Source organism: Hemicordylus capensis, chromosome 5 (assembly GCF_027244095.1).
Source record: "Hemicordylus capensis ecotype Gifberg chromosome 5, rHemCap1.1.pri, whole genome shotgun sequence".
NCBI lineage: Eukaryota > Metazoa > Chordata > Lepidosauria > Squamata > Cordylidae > Hemicordylus > Hemicordylus capensis.
The window spans coordinates 85980367-85999151 of NC_069661.1; the positions used below are offsets into that span (position 1 = coordinate 85980367).

At 42.2% G+C, this 18785-nt stretch overlaps 1 protein-coding gene and 1 long non-coding RNA gene across 3 annotated transcripts in view; one reads left to right on the plus strand and one right to left on the minus strand.

The window, feature by feature from the left end:
• LOC128328078 (uncharacterized) overlaps positions 1-9388 on the minus strand; it is a 60020-nt gene extending 50632 nt beyond the window's left edge. Inside the window, exon 1 of one of the 2 annotated variants that reach the window (XR_008308986.1) lies at positions 9346-9388. This is a non-coding gene — a long non-coding RNA (uncharacterized LOC128328078). Of the gene's footprint in view, positions 1-1294; positions 1762-9345 lie in introns of those variants that run through there. The other variant, XR_008308985.1, reaches the window with a different exon arrangement.
• Positions 1579-18785, plus strand: part of STOX2 (storkhead box 2) — a 246056-nt gene continuing 228849 nt past the window's right edge. The window contains exon 1 of the mRNA XM_053257670.1: positions 1579-2112. Coding sequence (XP_053113645.1) covers positions 1653-2112 — 460 coding nt within the window. The 5' untranslated portion in view covers positions 1579-1652. The remainder of the gene's footprint in view (positions 2113-18785) is intronic.

Below are 18785 nucleotides of genomic sequence, written 5' to 3' on the forward strand. Positions count from 1 at the left end.
ATGACACAAAAAGTGGATTTTTTTAAAAACTGCAGACACACTCGAACATGCAATGAAAACCCCGAATTGTGTGTAAAGTGTTTCCTGATAGCTTGCAGTGACTTTGGGGTAAATTTAGCCAATATGTGAATGCACACTTCCATTCTGGAGAAGATGCAAACTAAAAGTCGGGTGTGAAAAACTTCCAGCTCAGTGGCAGAGGATCTACTTCACATGTAGAAATTCCCCAGTTCAGTCCCTGGCATCTCTAGGTAGATCTAGGAAGCAGGGGCGTAGCCAGCCCACCAGCGGCCCGTGTGCAGCCGCAGGGGGCGCCCCCACTAGCCCCGCCCCCGCATCTGACGTCAGACACAGCCGCTCCTGGGCTGCGTTGCGAAGGCAGCGCCAGTCTTTTAGCTCAGGAGCTAGTTCGCAGCGCGCAGCCAGGAGCAACTCTTCCCTGCCTTTGCAGGGAAGAGCCGCTCCTGGCTGGCACTGCAAACGCAGCGCCAGCCTTAGTTTAGCTCCCGAAGGGGCCGCGCGGCCCCTGCTTGGGAGCTAAACTACCGCCCCCGAGTCTGACATCAGACTCGGGGGCGTGTCAGGGCCACTCTTGCGGCCCCTGATTTGTCAGCAGCCCGGGTTCTTTGAACCCGTTGGCCCAATGGTGGCTCCGGCCCTGCTAGGAAGGACTCCTGCTTGAAACCTTGGCGAGGTGCATGCTGCCAGTCAGTGTAGACAATATTAAGCTAGATGGAGCAATCTCTGACTCAGTATAAGCAGTGATGCAATTGCAAATTCAGAAGTGCAGGTGCACAGCCCTCATGGCCATGCCCACTCCAACAGCAGGAGAAGCGAGAAGCACCAGTGCTGCACGACCCCCCTCAGTATAAGGCAGTTTCAAATGAGCTTGGAATGTTCCTACTAAGTCTTGAAGTCACAGTCACTGTTAATACTTGCAGCTGGAAAGGATCATGACCAGAAAACATGTGCCACCTAACACGAGCTATCCTTTCTGGGAAACACTGGGAAGACAAGAGAGTATTTTCTGGTAGGGCTCCAAAGCAAGATAGGAGAGAAAATTAAGCAAGTAATTCCCCACCCCCCTCACCCCCTAATGTCCCTGCACTTACAAACCACCAAACATTGCGGCTACTGGCGTTCTGCTTTCCACGCAGCGTGTTAAGTACACAGCGAGGGAGCGGTAGGAGTTCAGCCCAACCAAACTTCCAGAGAAAGGCATTTCTACTTTTGTATTATTTTTGCATTAACTTTGTGCCTCAGGGGGAATACAGGCGAATATTCTGAAACAAACCTGGAAGAGGTCGTGTTCCCCAAAGGCCGCCCGGCCCAGCTGGAGAATCCAGGGAGGGAAGGGGACAGCGGGAGGCGCCGCGGGCGGGGGTCCCAGAGCGAGCGATCCCACTGGCCAGGAGACGGGCAGGTCTCACGCGAGCAGCGGGGAGGAGAAGGCGGAGCAGGAGGAGAGAGAGGCGCTGAACCTGCAGCCGGCCCGGCAGGGGCGGTCCTGGCTGAGCTGGGAGGGAGCAGCGCCTGCTTGGCAGCGCTACACCGTGCTGTGCCGGGCGCTCATGGCCAGGCGGCTGCTGCTGCGGCTGCTTGTGGTGTCCAGCAGCCGCGGCGTCTCCGCCTAAGCCTCCTGCGGCGCAGAGATGCCCCGCAGGATGGAGAAGTTCTTGCAAATTGCGCCTCACTCCCTGGCCATCGTCCTGAGCCCCCGTGGCGGGGACGCGGCTGCTTCACGGCCGGCGGCCAAGCAGCCCGATGGGCTGCAGGAGGACGCCGCCGCCGCCGCCGCCGCCGGCCAGGAGGATGAGGACGACGACGAAGGGGAGGAGAAGCGACAGCAAGTAGCGGGAGAGCCTCTGCCGGGGACCGAGTTGGGACGCCACCATATCGGCTACGAGATCTTCGCCGACTTCAAGCAGGAGAACATGCAGCATTTCTGGAACAAGAAGGTGACGGCGGCGGTGGCCGAGACCTTCTTCCTGGGCTGGATTGACGAGCAGGTGCTGCTGATCCAGGGCAAGGAGGAGCACCTGGAGGCGCTCCGCGAGGGCTGGATGCGCAGAGCCCTCAAACCCCCCGCTGGCTTCCAAATCAAGTGCCTGGGTAAGTCCGCGCCGAGAGAGGCAGGCTGGGCAAGCCGGGACAGGACGGCTGAGCAGCTGCGTCCCCCAGCCGACGGGAAGGGGGGGAGGGAGGATTCTGCTTGCGCCTGCGCTCTGGTGCAGCGCCCGCGGATGCCAACATCCCCCCTGGCAACCGGAAAGGAGTCTTAGTGAGGGCCCGTGCTAAGTTTTGTTCCTGCTGTCCGGGGGAGGAAAGAAAGTCAGCAGCAGTCTGGCCGTCTATGGTGAAAGTGCGCACCTGGCTTTCTCCCCCGCACCCTCAGCCCGATACCTCTTCCGTGCCTTTTCCCCGTCGTAATGATGTCTGTATTTGTGTGACATTATTAAATGTGCTTTGTTTTCAGCTGATGAGGAAAAATGGTTGTGTGTGTGTATGTATTGCACACGCACGCATATATTTAAAGAGAATTATGGAGCAGTGCTCCATAATTGAAATCTTTATAACTTCTAACCTTGACCATCAGAAATGGCCTATTGTCGTCAGAAGAAGGATATTCTAATTTTATTTTTGGCTTCCTGCAGTTTCCTTCAGTCAGTGAGTTTGGAGACAAGTTCAGCAAATAAAATGCAGAAAAAGTTATTTATAAAAGCATCTTACCTGTCAAACTTCTTTTCAGTTGTACCTGTCTTTGACAGCCAACTCTTGTGGATGCACTTGTGAGTGATTAACACACACAAGAGGAAAATGGTCTGTTTTTGTCCTCACTGAGATTGGCTGTCCTAGATTCTTAAAAACAACAACCAAAACACAGGGGGGCAAACACTGGGAAAGTTATTGTTTTATCTCACTTGGGCCTTGTGAAGCCTATTAAAAACAATTCTTGGACCAGAGAGTTTTCTTGGGTTTTGTTTTGTTTTTAAACTATGGACTTCACAGTGTCCTTTATGGTAGACAGGGGTAAGGCTAGCTATAATTGAGTGGATGGGTTCAAAGAACTTGGGCCTCCCTCCTCCTGAGGGTTCCCAGTTCCCCCCACTCTATTTTCTTCGTTGTCTCCCTCACTCGAAGGGTCGACGGGGAGAGGAGTGAACACAGGCCATCTATCTCCTAGCTATGCCCCTGATGGTAGATACTTGGGGAGTTTCTCTACGGGGCAGTTGTAGTCACTCGCTGTTTTTCTAATCTTAGGTGTATTTGTGTGAGCTCAGTGAACAATGTTTTCTTGGATTGTGCTAGAAAATGTAACATCTGATCTCTCCAGCACTAGCAGCTTCTGTGTTACTTGTCACTGTAGTTAAGAACTATATGTAATGCTTGGTGTGATGATGTCTTGTCTGCATAAACAAAAATATTCTTGCTTCTATGAGTAAACAGTAACAAGTGGCTGAAAATCCCATTTAGAAGTTTTGTAGTGAAGGGACGTATTTTTGCATGAGATGAGGTTGTGAATACCCAGTGAAAGGCTAAAATTCTATATCATGTTACCAAATTATGTAGGAATTGACATGGGGATAACTCCATGGATTTTTTAAAAAAATTTTTTAGCTTCTTGTAACACTCATTTAGGGTTTTAACATGGGTTGTTAATAGCATGCTGTGTTTTGTATTTCCCTAATCATCCAAAGCAATTATGTTGAATTATTTATAATTGGCAGGTCACAATCTCCCTCTGAGATGTGGGGTCAACAGTTCAAGTAGCATGCAATTTTCTTGATTTATTGCTGGCATTCCCTCTGCCCCTCTAAACTTGATTCACTGGGAGGGTTGTCCCAAATGGCAGCATACTGTCAATTATGTAGTGAATTATTTATATATATATTTTAAACCACCCTGGGGGTGCCATTTGGAATATGTGGGTTAGGCACCAAAATATGTTGCAGTTCTATGCCTCTGCATTGTCCCTTATCTCACTCTCGTTGTACAAAATTTAGCACTTGTCATTCTAGAAGCTCCATGGATAGATACATGTAAAATGTTTCATTGTGCAGAATATTGATAAGTAGGTTTTAAATGAGGAACTTTTTTATCCCCTTGAAGCTCACAGATATTTTTAAGAGACTGTTGATACTGTTCAGTGCACATGTACTTAGGTGTAAGTTACATATTATTTGGACATATTTCCGGGTAAGCCTCCATAGGTTCGGGTTATATATTTCAAATATACAGGAATTTTAGTAAGGCAACATTGATGAGATCCATAAATTTTAGCTGGGCTTGGTGACTGATCATTGTTTTTAGTAGCCAGTAAAGCTTGACCTTCTTGCTTTCTGTTCCATAGAGGCTGATAAGACTATACAGGGGAAGTGTGTTTGTGTGTGTGTAGGAACAGATTGGAAGGCAACTCTTCCAGTCTGTACCACTGACGCTGCTGTGTCCCAGAACCAGATACAGCCTTTTGTTATTTTGAAAGAGACACACTCTGCCTTCTTGTATGTTGTTGGGAAAACATAGAAAAATAGTTACTCCAGTTACAGCATATGGTGAAGACTATCCATGCTGGTTGCTAAAGTTACATTTCTGGTTGTAGCTGGCAACTTGGCAGCTGTATTTGTGGACCTGAGAACTGGAACGAAATAGGTTGTTTATTCTGTAGTTTCCCTGGTGAGGAAATTATTATTATTATTTGGTTATGTTTGGTAACACTGAGTAGGTATGGACAATACATTCCCTACTATTTATTATTAATTAATTAAATGTTTATACTGCCTCACCTAGAGGGCTGTAGGCAGTTCATATAAATAGTAATTGCTGGAGATGCAATAATCCTCACTCAGACTTAACGCATATGTTCTGAGACTGTCCTACAGTGCAAGGCTTCTGGAGGGAGGTTATTACATGTATTAATTTGGTGATGAATTCATCTCTAGCACTGAGTGACCTGAGCTCAGTACTGGGATACATCCCAGAAGACTGGAGAATAAAATCAAGTTCTGAACAATGGCTATGGAGAGGCTTACTGGTGTCCAAGAGATTAATACTGCGGTGATGGAAATCTTCCACTCCCCCTAGGATTGAGGACTGGGTGCATGACCTGCTTGAGTTGGTGGCACATTAAAAATGGGCCTTCATAAAAGTAAATAAACCAGATAAATGGTCAGAAGTCTGGGACAACGTCCTTGGCTTATTCTTAGAAAAGGTTTGCAAAAGTTTGCATTCCTTCTCCTCTCCCCTTCCCCCCTTCTGCTGCTGTTCTCTCTTCTTCCCCCTCTTTCCCTCCATATCCCCTTTCTTTTCTCAACCCCTGCCCCCCGAACCAGTGCAGCACACAAATACTGGGTTGGGGAAAGGTTGGGCTTGGGGGTGGGTGCTGGGAAAGATGTTTGCAAAATACATAATGTTTAAAAATTGTAAATAAATAAAATAAAATAGATTTTAAAAAACAACCCATTAGTTTAAACTAGTATTTATAGTGCCACCTGGATGAACAGCCCCCACATGATAAGGGACATGCTGGGAGGGTGTCCACAGAAGATATGATGGGCATGCACGCGGTGTGTGCCTCGTTTAACTGCATGGGCAGATAATGTTTTGCCCCTACTGGCCCATAGGAGTTCTAAGGAGTACAGCATTAGAAATACATCCTCTTTCCTTTAGAACAATTTCACCTTCAACGCTCAGTTTAAGCTTGTAAGGGATGAGCCATGTTGTTATATATCACATGTGAATACTTGTGCTATTGTGCTAAAGAACAATTGTGCTAAATACAATCTCTTTTAAAAGTGTACTGTAATTGGCAGACTTTGGTTATGTATGCTGAGCCAAAGTGATTTTTAAGACTGTTTAAGTATATGTGCGTTTTTTCAAGATAGCAATCTTCAGACAACTTTCTCTAAGAAGGTGTTTCGGACCAAATACTTTGTTGGTCCATGTTGAGTAATATGTTTTTCAAAGATTCTTAGATTGAATTGTCTCAGCTATACCTTAATTTTTCTTCCTCCTGCTTCTCACACTAGCTTACTTATGATGTAATTCACAGTGAGTTAGTTCAAATGCAATGCCAAACCATGGTTTGACATTATGTGAATACACCTCAACCTTTGGAGATCTCTTCTTTCCTTCCTCTTGTGTCTTCCAACATTTCCTCTGTTGAGGTAAACAATTGTTTGTCATTACAATTAATCTGGCAAACTGTGGTTTGTGCTTTGCCTCCAAACTTGGATTGCAAACCACAATAAAACCATGGCTTGCAATTCTGATTTGGAGTGCAAGCTCAAAAAGTAGTTGACAATTTGGATGTAAGGACAATTGGAGTATCTGCAGGGAAGGAGTGAAAAGGGAGTGTGCAAATCTGAGATTCATTCATGTAATGCCAGATTATGCCAAAGTATGATTTGGCATTACATCTAAGCAAATCTAATAAATCATACACAGACAATTTTAATTTAAGATGCAACCACTTAATTCCACTAGGGTGAATTTTTAATGAAATGACCACATTAAGTATGAGAAGAGTTACATTTCTGATTGGGTGTATGTGTATATGCTGTGTATATGTGTATATGCTGTGAATGGAATATTGAGAGAAAAGTGCTGGAACTCTGCATACTGCAATGGTCTTTATACAGTACTGTAATGGGCAAGTCAATCATATTTCTGTGAGGGAAAGATCTGAGTAATTGCTAAGTCTTCAAAATGGAAGTCTTTCTGCAGCTAGAACTATCTTTGCATTGTCTAGGAATTAATGTACATTTTGAATCTGTAGTGAAGAAAGTGTGATGTGTGAGAGAATATTTGCTTAGTGACAGATTCAGTAGAAAGGTTTGCATATTTATTTCAATATAATACCAAAGAACCTGCATCGTTGTGGCTCTTTATTGGAAAGGTGCACAGAACACTGAGCAATATTTTAGCACTACTAGCATGTGCCGGCAGCGGAAATTTTCTGCTTCCGTTCCTTGTTTAAAAGAAACCATAATTTGTAATTGTGTCTGACCCTGGAAAACTATTCTGAACACAGTTTGGGAACATCCTGCTTTGATCCTGGATTGTTCACAAACTGTATTTTAGAACAAAATGTTGGGTGTCGATGCAACAACAAATGAGAGTTTGTTTCAAACTAAGAATAAAATAATAAAATAGCAGTGCATTTCTTCCCTCACAAAATTTAAATGACCACAATGTTTCCCTCAAATCTATTATATAACTAGCAAAGTGTGTGTCATTATCGCAAGCAAGGGTGTGTGTACGCACGCAGGCATGACTTATGTATTGCAGGGACACCAGAGAAGTGGTGATGTGAGTTATGCATCTCTTTCTCTGCACACAAAGAAACTTCATGTCACACACAGTTTGGGCCATTCACATGCACTGGCAAAACCATGTGCAGGCAAAACCATTATGGGAGTTCTAGGGGCCTCCTGGCCCCCAAACATCCTGGTTGCCAGTAGCAGCCAGCAAACATCTAGGTGAGTGGATCCGCTCAGCCAGCAAGAAGAGCAGGATCTTCTGCGGCGGAGGTATGCATTTTAAGGTTTCCTCGCCTCACCCCTTTTGAGCCCTTTCTCCGATCATGCGAAAGGTCTCTAAGTGTTTATTGGGGACTGGCAAGTGTTTATTATGGACAGTGGGTAGATTTTGCTCTCTCTGCATTCTTGTCCCCATGTGGAGCTTTTCCTTAGTTTTCCTCACATTGGTACATAGGAAACTGTTCTGTCTTTCAGGATTATTCACACTGGCTGGCCACAGCTTTTCGTGCAGGGAGTCTTTCTAAACTGTACCTGGCTGGCATGCCAGAGATTGAACATGGAACCCTCTGCATGCAAAGCAGGTGCTTTACCACTGAACTACAGCTCCAACCCCAGCCATTCACTTGTGTGTGTCAGTGAGTGCATCCTTGGGGTGGGAGCATCTTGGAGGTCTTACGCAAGAAGTCGGGGAATTAAGCTTTAACACCCTTGGGATCCTCATTATTTATTTGCTTCTTTTCGTAGTTCTCTTATAGCTCATTACAGCTGTGATATAAACTTGTTTAGTACTTTGTAATTACCAGAGTTATTTAAGTGATGGGAAATTGGAGGGTGTAGCTACATTTCAGGAATTGGCTGGAGATGGAGCTTAGCACAATATTTTTTGTATTTTGAGGGTACAGAGGTCAGCATTCTAAGGGGAGTCTTACTGAGAATGGCATGCAGAAAAGGTGCTGCAGCAGGAGAAACTAATGAAAAAGTATTGATGCTCATACTTCTAATCTGTGTTGGTATTTTAACACCTCTCAGCATTGCCACATGTGGCTGGAGCATTCTTTTAGTTTGGAACCCTTAAATAGATGGGACAATGTTTTGTTTTTCTACAGAAGGACCAGACCTCAAAAGAATCCACCACCATTTCAACCTAAGAACTTAAGTTTTAAAAGTATGCATGAACATTTAAAACTATCAAATTTATAAATGATGGTAGTGTCTAATACCTCCAAATACCATGGAATGAGAAGACAATATAAAGATAAATATTTGATGAACACTTTCCATTAACACATTAATATGGACAATGTATATAAAAAGGTAAAAACATGTAACAATAGAAAACAAATGTAGAGCAACAAATTTGTAAAATGAGAATTAACAATCAGCCTTGCTGCTGAGATTCCCAAAATGAATATGCAAAGAATACCAGATCAGTCCTCTAAGTATCTGAAAGTCCAGTATAAGTTGGAGAATCCAGTTGTCCTTAAATCAGATGAAACTATGAACTATCTTATGGAAAGATGAAACTATGAATTACATTTCAACTGCAAGTCACATATAGAGAATGTCCTTCCTTTTCTACTATAGCCAAATGCATTTTGGCCTCTAATGGGACTTTCATAATGGCAATATTATAAAGGAATTCTTGTAGTTCTCCAAGTAGCAGCTATGTTTCTCATATAGATTTAGCAATTAGTAAGATTCAAAACTTTTTCTACAAAAGAGAGTACATAATCTAGAAATATATGTGAAAGGTTTCACTACTACATACACATAAACTACCAATATCATCCCACATTACAGACAAATGTAAAAATTGCATATTTATAACTTCTAAATTTTTGGTACAACTTTTATTTAAAAATGCCCGTTCTTCCTCTCTCCACAGGCTCACAACATAGTACAGGGAGTGCTAAAAATATAATACAGAGAATATTAAGAACAGACATACATTAGTCCACCCATTCATGCATGCATATTATATTTATACTTTTAACACACACACAAGATAGATCAACATGCTAGCTGTTCCATACTTGTCAAATACCCCCATACCAACTCTCTAAAAATACAGGCAGCATGTACTTACTATAAATTTGGATATCCTGCCAGCATGACCATTTACTTGTCTTCTGATTTCAATAAAGTGGTCCCACCCTAGTAGGAGAAGGTTTAAATACTTGGGAACCAGCTGAAACCTCTCTTGTAACTTAGAAGTCTTTTCCCAATCAAATTTCATCCTTAGACCTAGTTCTGACACCACTTAGTTTCCTCAAAGATGGGATAAATCCTAAAGTATCACTATAAAGAATGCTGAGAATCTATCCCAGCACAACCCTTAATGCCATGCTATCCAAAAACAATGGACAGAGACATGAATTAAAAAGCAACTCCCCAATTAATATCTTCATTAAGTCTAAAAGGTCCCCACGTTTGTAGTGTATATATCCAGAAACGTTCCCTTCCCAATAGTCAGTTATGGTTTTCGTTCACAAATCTAGCCCTTTCAATACACCGAAATGTATATCTTCTGGCCTATGGTCATGTTCCCAAAAATGTTTTGTTAATGGTTCTTGCATGTTCTTCCTCCTAATACAACTTTTGTGCTCTATAATTCTTGTTTTATTAGGTCTGCTTTACCCACATACAGTAATGAGCATGGACATTTGATCACATACATAACCCCCTTGGTTTAACAAGTAAAAAAATCCCAAAGCTTATATTCCCATACATTAGGTGGGTATTCGAATGAATGAAATCTAACACAATTTAAACAGATGTTACAGTTCCCACAATTTTGTTTTTCTACAGCAAATGGTGAAAAGGTACTTGTTTCCAATTCCACAAATCTTCCTTCCTGACAAACTTTGTCATACAGGGATTTTCCTGGTGTCTCCCCACAGCCACTTGTTGGTGGTCCACTAACTTTGCAGAAAAACACCCGTGCTTGCTTCAGATTTACACAGTTTTACTCTCTCATGCTCACTTGCAATTCTCTTGCCCAACTCAGCTAATGTTAGACTTGTTTGGAAAATGTCAGTATTAGAAGGCCACGAATGTATTTGCATGTGACTGAAGCAAGTTAACGAGCTTTATAATAAGTGATTGGTCAGAAGCCAGTTTCCTCAATTAGAAAGTGGTTTTTCCAAACAATAAGGTTTTAAGAGGCCTGTACAATAATTAAACTAAATAGCACCAACAACGGTCTAGCAAAGTGAGCTCAGACTGGGGGTTGTCCATTGTTTATATGCTACCATGCGTGACAGTAGGGAAGCTATTATGCAGTTCTCTGGGTTGATGCAGAATGTTCACATTCTTCCTTGCCCTGTGCTCCCCTCCCCCGCCACTGCCCAACTCCCTTCTTTAAATTAAATTGATACCCTGCTGATTTTTGTTCTCAAAAATGGAGCTTCTAGGTACTCAGGGACATATATTTTGTGATGCCCAGTGGGCTTCAGAGGGAAGGGGAGAACATCTAAAATCTCCCTGCTCATGTTAGTTTGGAACTCAGCACTGCTGCACGAGTGCAGTGCTAGTCTGGATGTCGGCCAATTATTATTATTATTTTCAGTTCTGTAGACCACTCCAAACTTCCATCTCTGGGCAATTTAAACAACATAAACATATTAAAAATGAAAACCTATAAAACAACTTAAAACCACAATCCAGTTAGATTGCGCCAATGTACTTTAATTTCATGAAACGTTTCCTACAAACAAACCACCACAAAGTTAATTTGTTGTCTGTGCACTCCATCTTCCCAGCCTGCAAATTGTAATTGCATTTTTGTAACAATATTGTAACAATAATTTACAATAACAATTGTAACAATAAGCATTTTGTGTTATTTGTACAAAAGTACAACAAAATCTATTTTTAGCCTACTTTCTAGTAAGCTTATGAGATCACCTGGCATTCTGTCTGTGTGTCCGTGTGTCCCTGCCCCCGGTCAACTTCGCAACACTTTGACCGGTATGAACCAAATCAGGTACAGTTGTAGGGACACCTCAATGGCGTAGTTTGTGATGATATCATCCACTCTCATTCAAGATGGCGGATGTGTAAACCTTTGAGGCGCAAGTGGACTAACTTGTGAACCACCTAACCAATTTGAACCAAATTTGCTACAGCTGTAGGGGCACATGGGGAAACCTTAATGACATAGTCTGTGATTATGTCATCTACCTCCAAACCAAGATGGTGGAAGCGTGAATGTTTGAGGCGCAAGTGGGCTCATTTGTGGACTGTCTAATTGATTTGGACCAAATTAGGTACAGTTGTAGTGAGTGACACACAGGGACACCTCAGTGGCATAGTTTGTGATGATGTCATCTACCCTGATTCAAGATGGCAGACACACAGACTTTTGAGGCACTAGTGGGCTGACTTATTAATCGCTTAACCAATTTGAACCAAATTGTGCTGTAGACCCACATGGGGACACCTCAATGGCATAGTTTGTGGCGATGTCAACCATCCTGGTCCAAAATGGCAGACATGTGAATTCTTGAGGTGAAAATGCACTGATTTGAGGACTGATCTGAGGACTTTCTAACCGATTTGGACCAAATTTGGTACAGTTGTAGTGAGTGACACACAGGGACACCTCAATGGTGCAGCTTGTAATGATGTCATCCACCCCGATCCAAGATGGTGGACGTGTGAACATTTGAAGTGCAAGGAATCAAAGCTCAATTTGAACCAGATTTAGTCCGATTGTAGAGAGAGAGAAAGGAAAGTAGGCTGATTAGTTCTTACTAGAACAACTTGTAGTTTTTATAGGGTAATATTAGGGTTTGTTTGTTTGTTTGTTTATGCTGTTGTGTTTTCATGTATTAAAGCTATATTGATACATAGTGCTTTGGAGTGTTCTTTTTATATGGTTCTGATGATGTTCTTTGTTTTAATTTTTAGGAACCATTTAGTGAAAACCATAAATAAATATTGACTTGCACTGATGTTTTTAAAAACTGTCAGTTAACTTCTGTCAGCACTCTGCTGCCTCTACCTACATTACATGGATAGCATTTATTATATGAATTCTTCTGGGTGTGCCTTGGAATGTGTGTCCCAGAGCCCAGATGATTGGCTGGGCAGTGGACGCACCTGATTGGCTGAGGCACACCCAGGAGGATTGGTTCCCAGCCGTGGAGACCAGACGTGGTGGGCCCGGCCCGGCTGCGGAGGCAAGGCCCAGGAGGGGGGAAAGAAAGTGGGGGGGGGGCAGAAGTGGCAGTGGGGAGGAGAGGTGGCTGGTCCCAGAAGCAGAGACTGGGGCAGAAGGTGGGGGAGAAGTAACGCTGGCTCCAAAGAGTGCACAGATGCTCTGTGTGTGGTCGTCTAGTTTTGTCCTATTGGTTCTGAGTTAGGACTAGTTAGAATATAGTATTAATGATAACACTTTTTTAAAAAAAGCTTTGGGAAATTATTGTCATAATACTACACACATAACAATTTTTAGGACTGAATATACAGAGTTTTATTTTTGTCTATCTATCTATCTATCTATCTATCTATCTATCTATCTATCTCAGTTATATACAATCCTTCCAAAATGGCTCAGGGTAGTGTTGAGAATTTAGTGAAGCATGACGTTTTTAACTGGAGATGCTTGTGGATTTTCCAGGAGGAGACAAATTCTCCTCTCAGTGAGTTTTTCACTTGAGGCTGCATAAATTCCATTGAAATGAATAGAATTCATGTAGCAGAAGTTCATGGCAAACTGCTTTGTTAGTCAATATACCTCAAGACCGCGTGGTTGGGTTTTGGTTCAGTGTGTAATAAGATGTGAAAAAGGAAATAGACAGATTTCCTCCCCCAAATGTAGAAATATAAAAAGTGCGCTTAAAATTTTTGTAATGCTCATCATTTCTCTCTCTTCCATCCTGGAAATCAACTCCAGATCCACAGACAAATCTAAATATTGAAGCATTGTCTCCATTGCAGAATGAGTATTAAGGATTTATAATCCTAACAGACAACTAACATTGTATATCCTCCTCTTTCTAAAGCATACCATTGTGAACGGAAGAATACATGCTGGTGGTAATACCTCTGGTAGAAATCTCTTTTGTGCGCTGTGCATATTTTCAGTCAAATGAGCATCTTGTATATTCCCTATAGAAAGGAAGCAAAGGTTGCCTAGGGAAGCCCTCAGCAATTCAGGGTACGGCTAATCATAATGTGACCCCAGGTCTGTGCCCTTTGCACCTATGTGTGGTGTTGTTTAATTGTTAATTGCAAGGTTATTACCCACCCACCCCTGAACTCTTATGCTGGCTAGTAGTGTATGATGAATATAGAAAAACTCTAGAATATTTGTTTCATCTTCTTCAGTCTCATTTTCGGTGAAAGGTATCCATAGCAAAAGAAATAGTGGCTCCCTGAATACCCGCCTGCCTGAATGTAGTGCATATTGATGCAACTTTGATTCAGATGGTGGCTGTATCCTTTTATCTATTTTGATTCTTTAAACAACCCATATTTATGCTCTTTCTTTTATGTGTGTGTTTGCCCTTTTTTTAATGACTCTGCTTTGCTCAAAGGCTTATGGAATTTTGCCCTGAGTTGTATGCATTGGTAGGGGACATTTTGGGATGGAAACACCTTTATTGTTGGTTCTGGGGGATTCGTGTTGCTCTTTTGAACTACAGTAGGCATTGAATGAACATCCCTGTTGTATTATGTCCAGTAATCTTTTATGTTTTATTGTTTAGAAGTTTGTCCCAGTGGGGATCCTGTAGAGAGTGTGCAGGGTGGAGTCAGAAAGGAAAAGGGAGGGAAAAGAGAAGAGAAAATGGAGTTGTTTCTGAATAAACTCTTAAGTTAAATCTATATAAGATTACGCTGTATTTGTGAGGGAATCAGCTATAAGAGAATCCCTTTTACCATTTAGCCCCAAAGATATTCCCCTCATTTCCATTCCTTTTCATGATCATAATCCCAGTATTTCTAATGTTCATAGATTTTCTTCCCTGGGAACAGAGAGGCTGGTTTACTCAGAATTTTGTTCAATGGTAACCATGCATCAGATTGCAGTCTTCTTATTTATTTAAAGAAGAAAGCAAATGGGAAACTGCTCTCGTAACTGGGGAGGAGTGGCTGTGATTTTAGAGACCTCAAAGGGACATTTGTCCAGTTTCTGGAAGGTTATGTTAATAAACCTAGAACTCAACCCTAGCATGCATAGGTGAAATGGGAGACAAACAGACAACTGCAGGGTAGTCCGTGGGGTAAGATGCAGACTGCATGGGCTGATAGTACTGTTTTAAGAGACTGTAACAATGAACTAATGCAGATTTGTCCAGTCCGTATCCTAAACATAGCCATGATCTAGTTAAGCATTTTTTAAGCTTTGTTGATTTCAATGGGTTAAATTTAAGCACCAGTGCACTTAACTCTACCGTTCAAATCACTGGACTTGTGCCTGATTTAGTTGGATTGTGTCCATTATGTGGAAGTTGAACTCTCTCTCTCTCTTAAGATTTTACATAACTAATGTAACTCTATGTTTGTGCAAGGAAAACAAGGAAGAGTCCCCCCTCCTCCCTTTTTGCATACATAGCTATTTAGAATGTTTTAATTTTAGGTATCACCATCAGCATGGTGATTATGCTGAGCATTCTATTTGTTAGAACTTGTTTTCAAAATGTCGTATCTCCCCATAATTAAGTTATAGCATCTCACTGGGCTCCAGTTAATAATTCTGAGAAGAATTTTAAGTGGTGCATGACCATTATTCCCACTGAACAAAATATGCCTTACAGTGGTGGATTTTTTGGGATTCTGAGTGTAATTTTCAAGGAAAATAAGCATACCTCTAACATAGTGTTCTCAATGTAAGGCCCAGGAGCCAATGGTGGCTTCCATCAACGCTGTGTGTGGCTCCCCTGACAGCACTGCTGTACTGCAGGCTCCCAGAAGCCTCTATGCTCATGTCTGGGATTACAGGCTTGTAGTTCCCACTCTTAACATGCTCAAGAGTCTCACGGGATCATTGGCTCAGTGTTGGTTGGCAAATGGGGACAGGTTACTTAGCAGGCAATGGGAAAATTGCTCCCATGTTCACCAGCTATCAAGCAAATTGAAAGGAGATAAGCATCACACCTTTCCCTCTATTGGGAATATCTAAGCAGACCTGTGTTAGCTTCTGAGTTAACATGAAGGTCTCTCTGTCCAGAGACTGACCCTGTTGCCTCCCCTCCTTGGATGCCTCAGACAAGTGAAACTGATCACCTCAGCAGGAAAGCAGATAAGGCACTGTGAACGCTACTCCCCTCCCTAACAAAAGAGGTTGATGAGTGATAGGAACTCAGGAGATGCACCCATTAAAAATAGTGATTGGTTTACTGGGTCCTTCTGACCTGACATATGAGTCCTTGCACGTCCATCCTGTCCATCTGCATAACAAGTTGTTCTTGACCTGTTCATGCCATTGTGCTTAGATAGCACATCCAACAAGACAATGGATTATTTTGAGATCCACAGGAATTCCTCACCTCAGGCAGGAATCAGCATTTTGCCTCAAGGCACATTTTGGGCTATAACTGGCCCTGCTTTCATGAACCAGTGTGCTTCATTTGTTCTATACACCATGGAGTCACCCACTGTCTGGGTGATTGACCTGACATCCGCCATAACATCTGGCCATGTCTTGCTTGTCACGCCATTCCTTCTCAGCCTCCAGATTGGCTTTCCTCACTTGCCCAATCTGCCCAGCACACCTTGCTGCTACGAGAAGCTGGCTACACAAAAACAGATACCTTTTGGATTTACCCCTGCTGTCTAACCCCTAAACCGTGTTCAGTTCTCCACTGCTGCTTCCTGGTTCTGTTCCTGAGGAAAGAGATCCTTTGGTTGCACCTGAGCCGTGAGGGTCCATTCACCACTAAATGGAAGGATGAGATTGTATGATAACTACTGCACCCCTCTGACTATTTCTAAAATCCAAAAACTTGTTTCTTTAAAGCCTTCTTTTCTCTAGCTAGCCTGCAAGTCATTTAATTCAGACACCAAGCTAAATTGCCTCTGGTAAATTGTATCTGGTTAATCTTTACAACTATTTTAGTCATAATGCCTTAATCAACTCTTTTCTCCACTGTACCCCCTAATCCTTCAATAAACCAATTGTATTCGTGAACCTCAACTTACTCTCTGTCAGTGCATTTCCTTGAGACCAGAACTTTGCACAAATTTATTCTGATGTGGGACTGCTCCCCTTTAGCTTGCTAATTACCCCACACAAGCCCAAACAAATTCAGGGGTGTTCGCCAATCACTCCGGAGCAGTTCCATTCACACTCACTGACTAATTGTTTATTGGGCCTTTGTGAAGCTTTGGCCAATGCTGAATACTGAATACTGAATACAATGCTACATATGGCTATGAAACTTGGATTTTGAAGAAGGAGAAGGATGAATGCTTTTGAGATGTGGTGTTGGAGGAGACTGTTGCATATTCCATGGACAGCGAGAATCATGAATAAGGAAATTTTAGATAGAGTTAAACCAATAATATCGCTAGAAGCCAAGATTACTAAACAAAGACTGACATATTTTGGTCATGTCATGTGAGCTGATTCACTCAAAAAGACAATTATGTTGGGAATGATCAGTGGAAGAAGGAGACGGGGATGGCCTTGTACTCAGTGGCTGGATATTATAAAAAATGACACTGGAATGACCATGGTGGAATTAAAGAAAACTGTATGAGATAGGATGGCATGGAGTGCATTGATCCATAGAGTGACCGAGAGACGGACACAACTGAATGGATAATAATAATAAGAAGAATACTTTAAACATGCTTCTGGCATTATGCAGAGATGAACATTCACACTATGTTGTGCTGCACCATTGTCCAGTGCTGGTGTGTGTGTTCCTTTAAGGGAAATAGAGCCCTCTTGCATGCCTACATGATCTTGGAAGGCTTGCACGGAGTGCTGGGAAGTGTAGCCTTTCCCAGTGCCTTCTGCATAGATGGCCTAAGAGAGAGCTTTGTCTTTCTTAATGGGTACTCCCAGCACTGAGAAAAATGTAGTACTCACTATGTAGAAGTCAGCACAGTGCAAAATGATTCTCATATTGAAGGTTTTTCCCCAGAGTAACCCCTGCTTGAAAAATAATGAAGATCGCTGCTCTAGCAAATAAACTTGGTTTAATCATGTGTGATATACTCAGGTACATATTATGCCTTTGTGAAAACTTCATTTTTAACAGCATCTTAATATAGTTATTAAGCTACAGAAACCAGTGAAACATTATATTTAGTGTTACTTTTATTTTCTTTGTAATATAGCATGCTGCAGAAATTTAATGCAAAATTCCTTAATATCTACACTGCAAGTTCTTGAAGATTATTATTTTTTTCCTAGTGAAAAACGACAGAAGCATATGAACACCATTTAACTGGCAGCTCACTTTACAAAGGAAAGTTCCTGTTGGGTGAATCATGCACACTCTAGACCATTGCTGTCTGGTGTTAACCAGCCAGAGTGGTTGGTATGACAAGATCTCCAGAGTAACAACATACAGGTGGCCCTTGTTATCTGTGTTGGCTTCGTCCTCACCAAGAACTTCTTGGCTACAATCACAGATAATGAAACTGACAATTCCTTGGAGTCTTGTCTCCCAAATGTAGAAAATGCCTTGTGCATCTATTTGTCATTCATGGTTACCAACTGCAGTAGAGAATGCTCATTTTCAAAACTGAAAAGGATTAAAAATGAACTAAGGAGCACCATGGGTCAAAACAGATTGAATAATCTCACGCTAATGAGCACTGAACATGAACTTCTGTGTGAAATAGACATTTCCAGTATCATCAACAAATTTGCTCATGCTAAATCTAGAAAATGTAACTTTTAAATTGTAGTTTTCTTACTTTTGACATTTGAAATTGATACATACATGTAAGTAATAATATTAGTGAAGTGTCAGACATTTGTCGTATTATCTGGCTGTATAGCAAATGAAAAAAATTGAATCACTTTACTATGCAAGTAAATAATTTATGTTTTAATATTTATGTGCATTTTTTAAATTTAGGGCCCCTTTATCACATATGCTACAGGCCCCACACTAGCTTAATCTGGCCCTGGTTCTCGGCTACAATCACGGATAATGAAACTGTGGATAACAAGACCTTTAGTGACTGGGAATTGGGGGTTTGGTTCCTGGAAGTTAAAAAAGGCCCCAAAAGGCTTTAAAAGACAGAAATAAGCGCAATACCATACCATCTAGGTCTCCAGCTGTCCAGCAATGTGCCCTCCTCATTCTGCCAATTTTCCACGAAAAATTGCGGGGAATATTTTTATTTTTATTTTTAAAGAAAAACAGTTTTAAAAATGGCTCTATTCAGCAAAATAGTGGCCGGAAATTACCTCCGAGGTCATTTCCGGCCACCTAGGAATTGTAGATAGGCAAATTTTTGCCACCCCCCACCAACCACATATAACAAGGTTAGGTCTCCATTGCCCAACCGTGGATACACGAAACCATGATTGCCGGGACCATGGTTTACGAGGGCCAC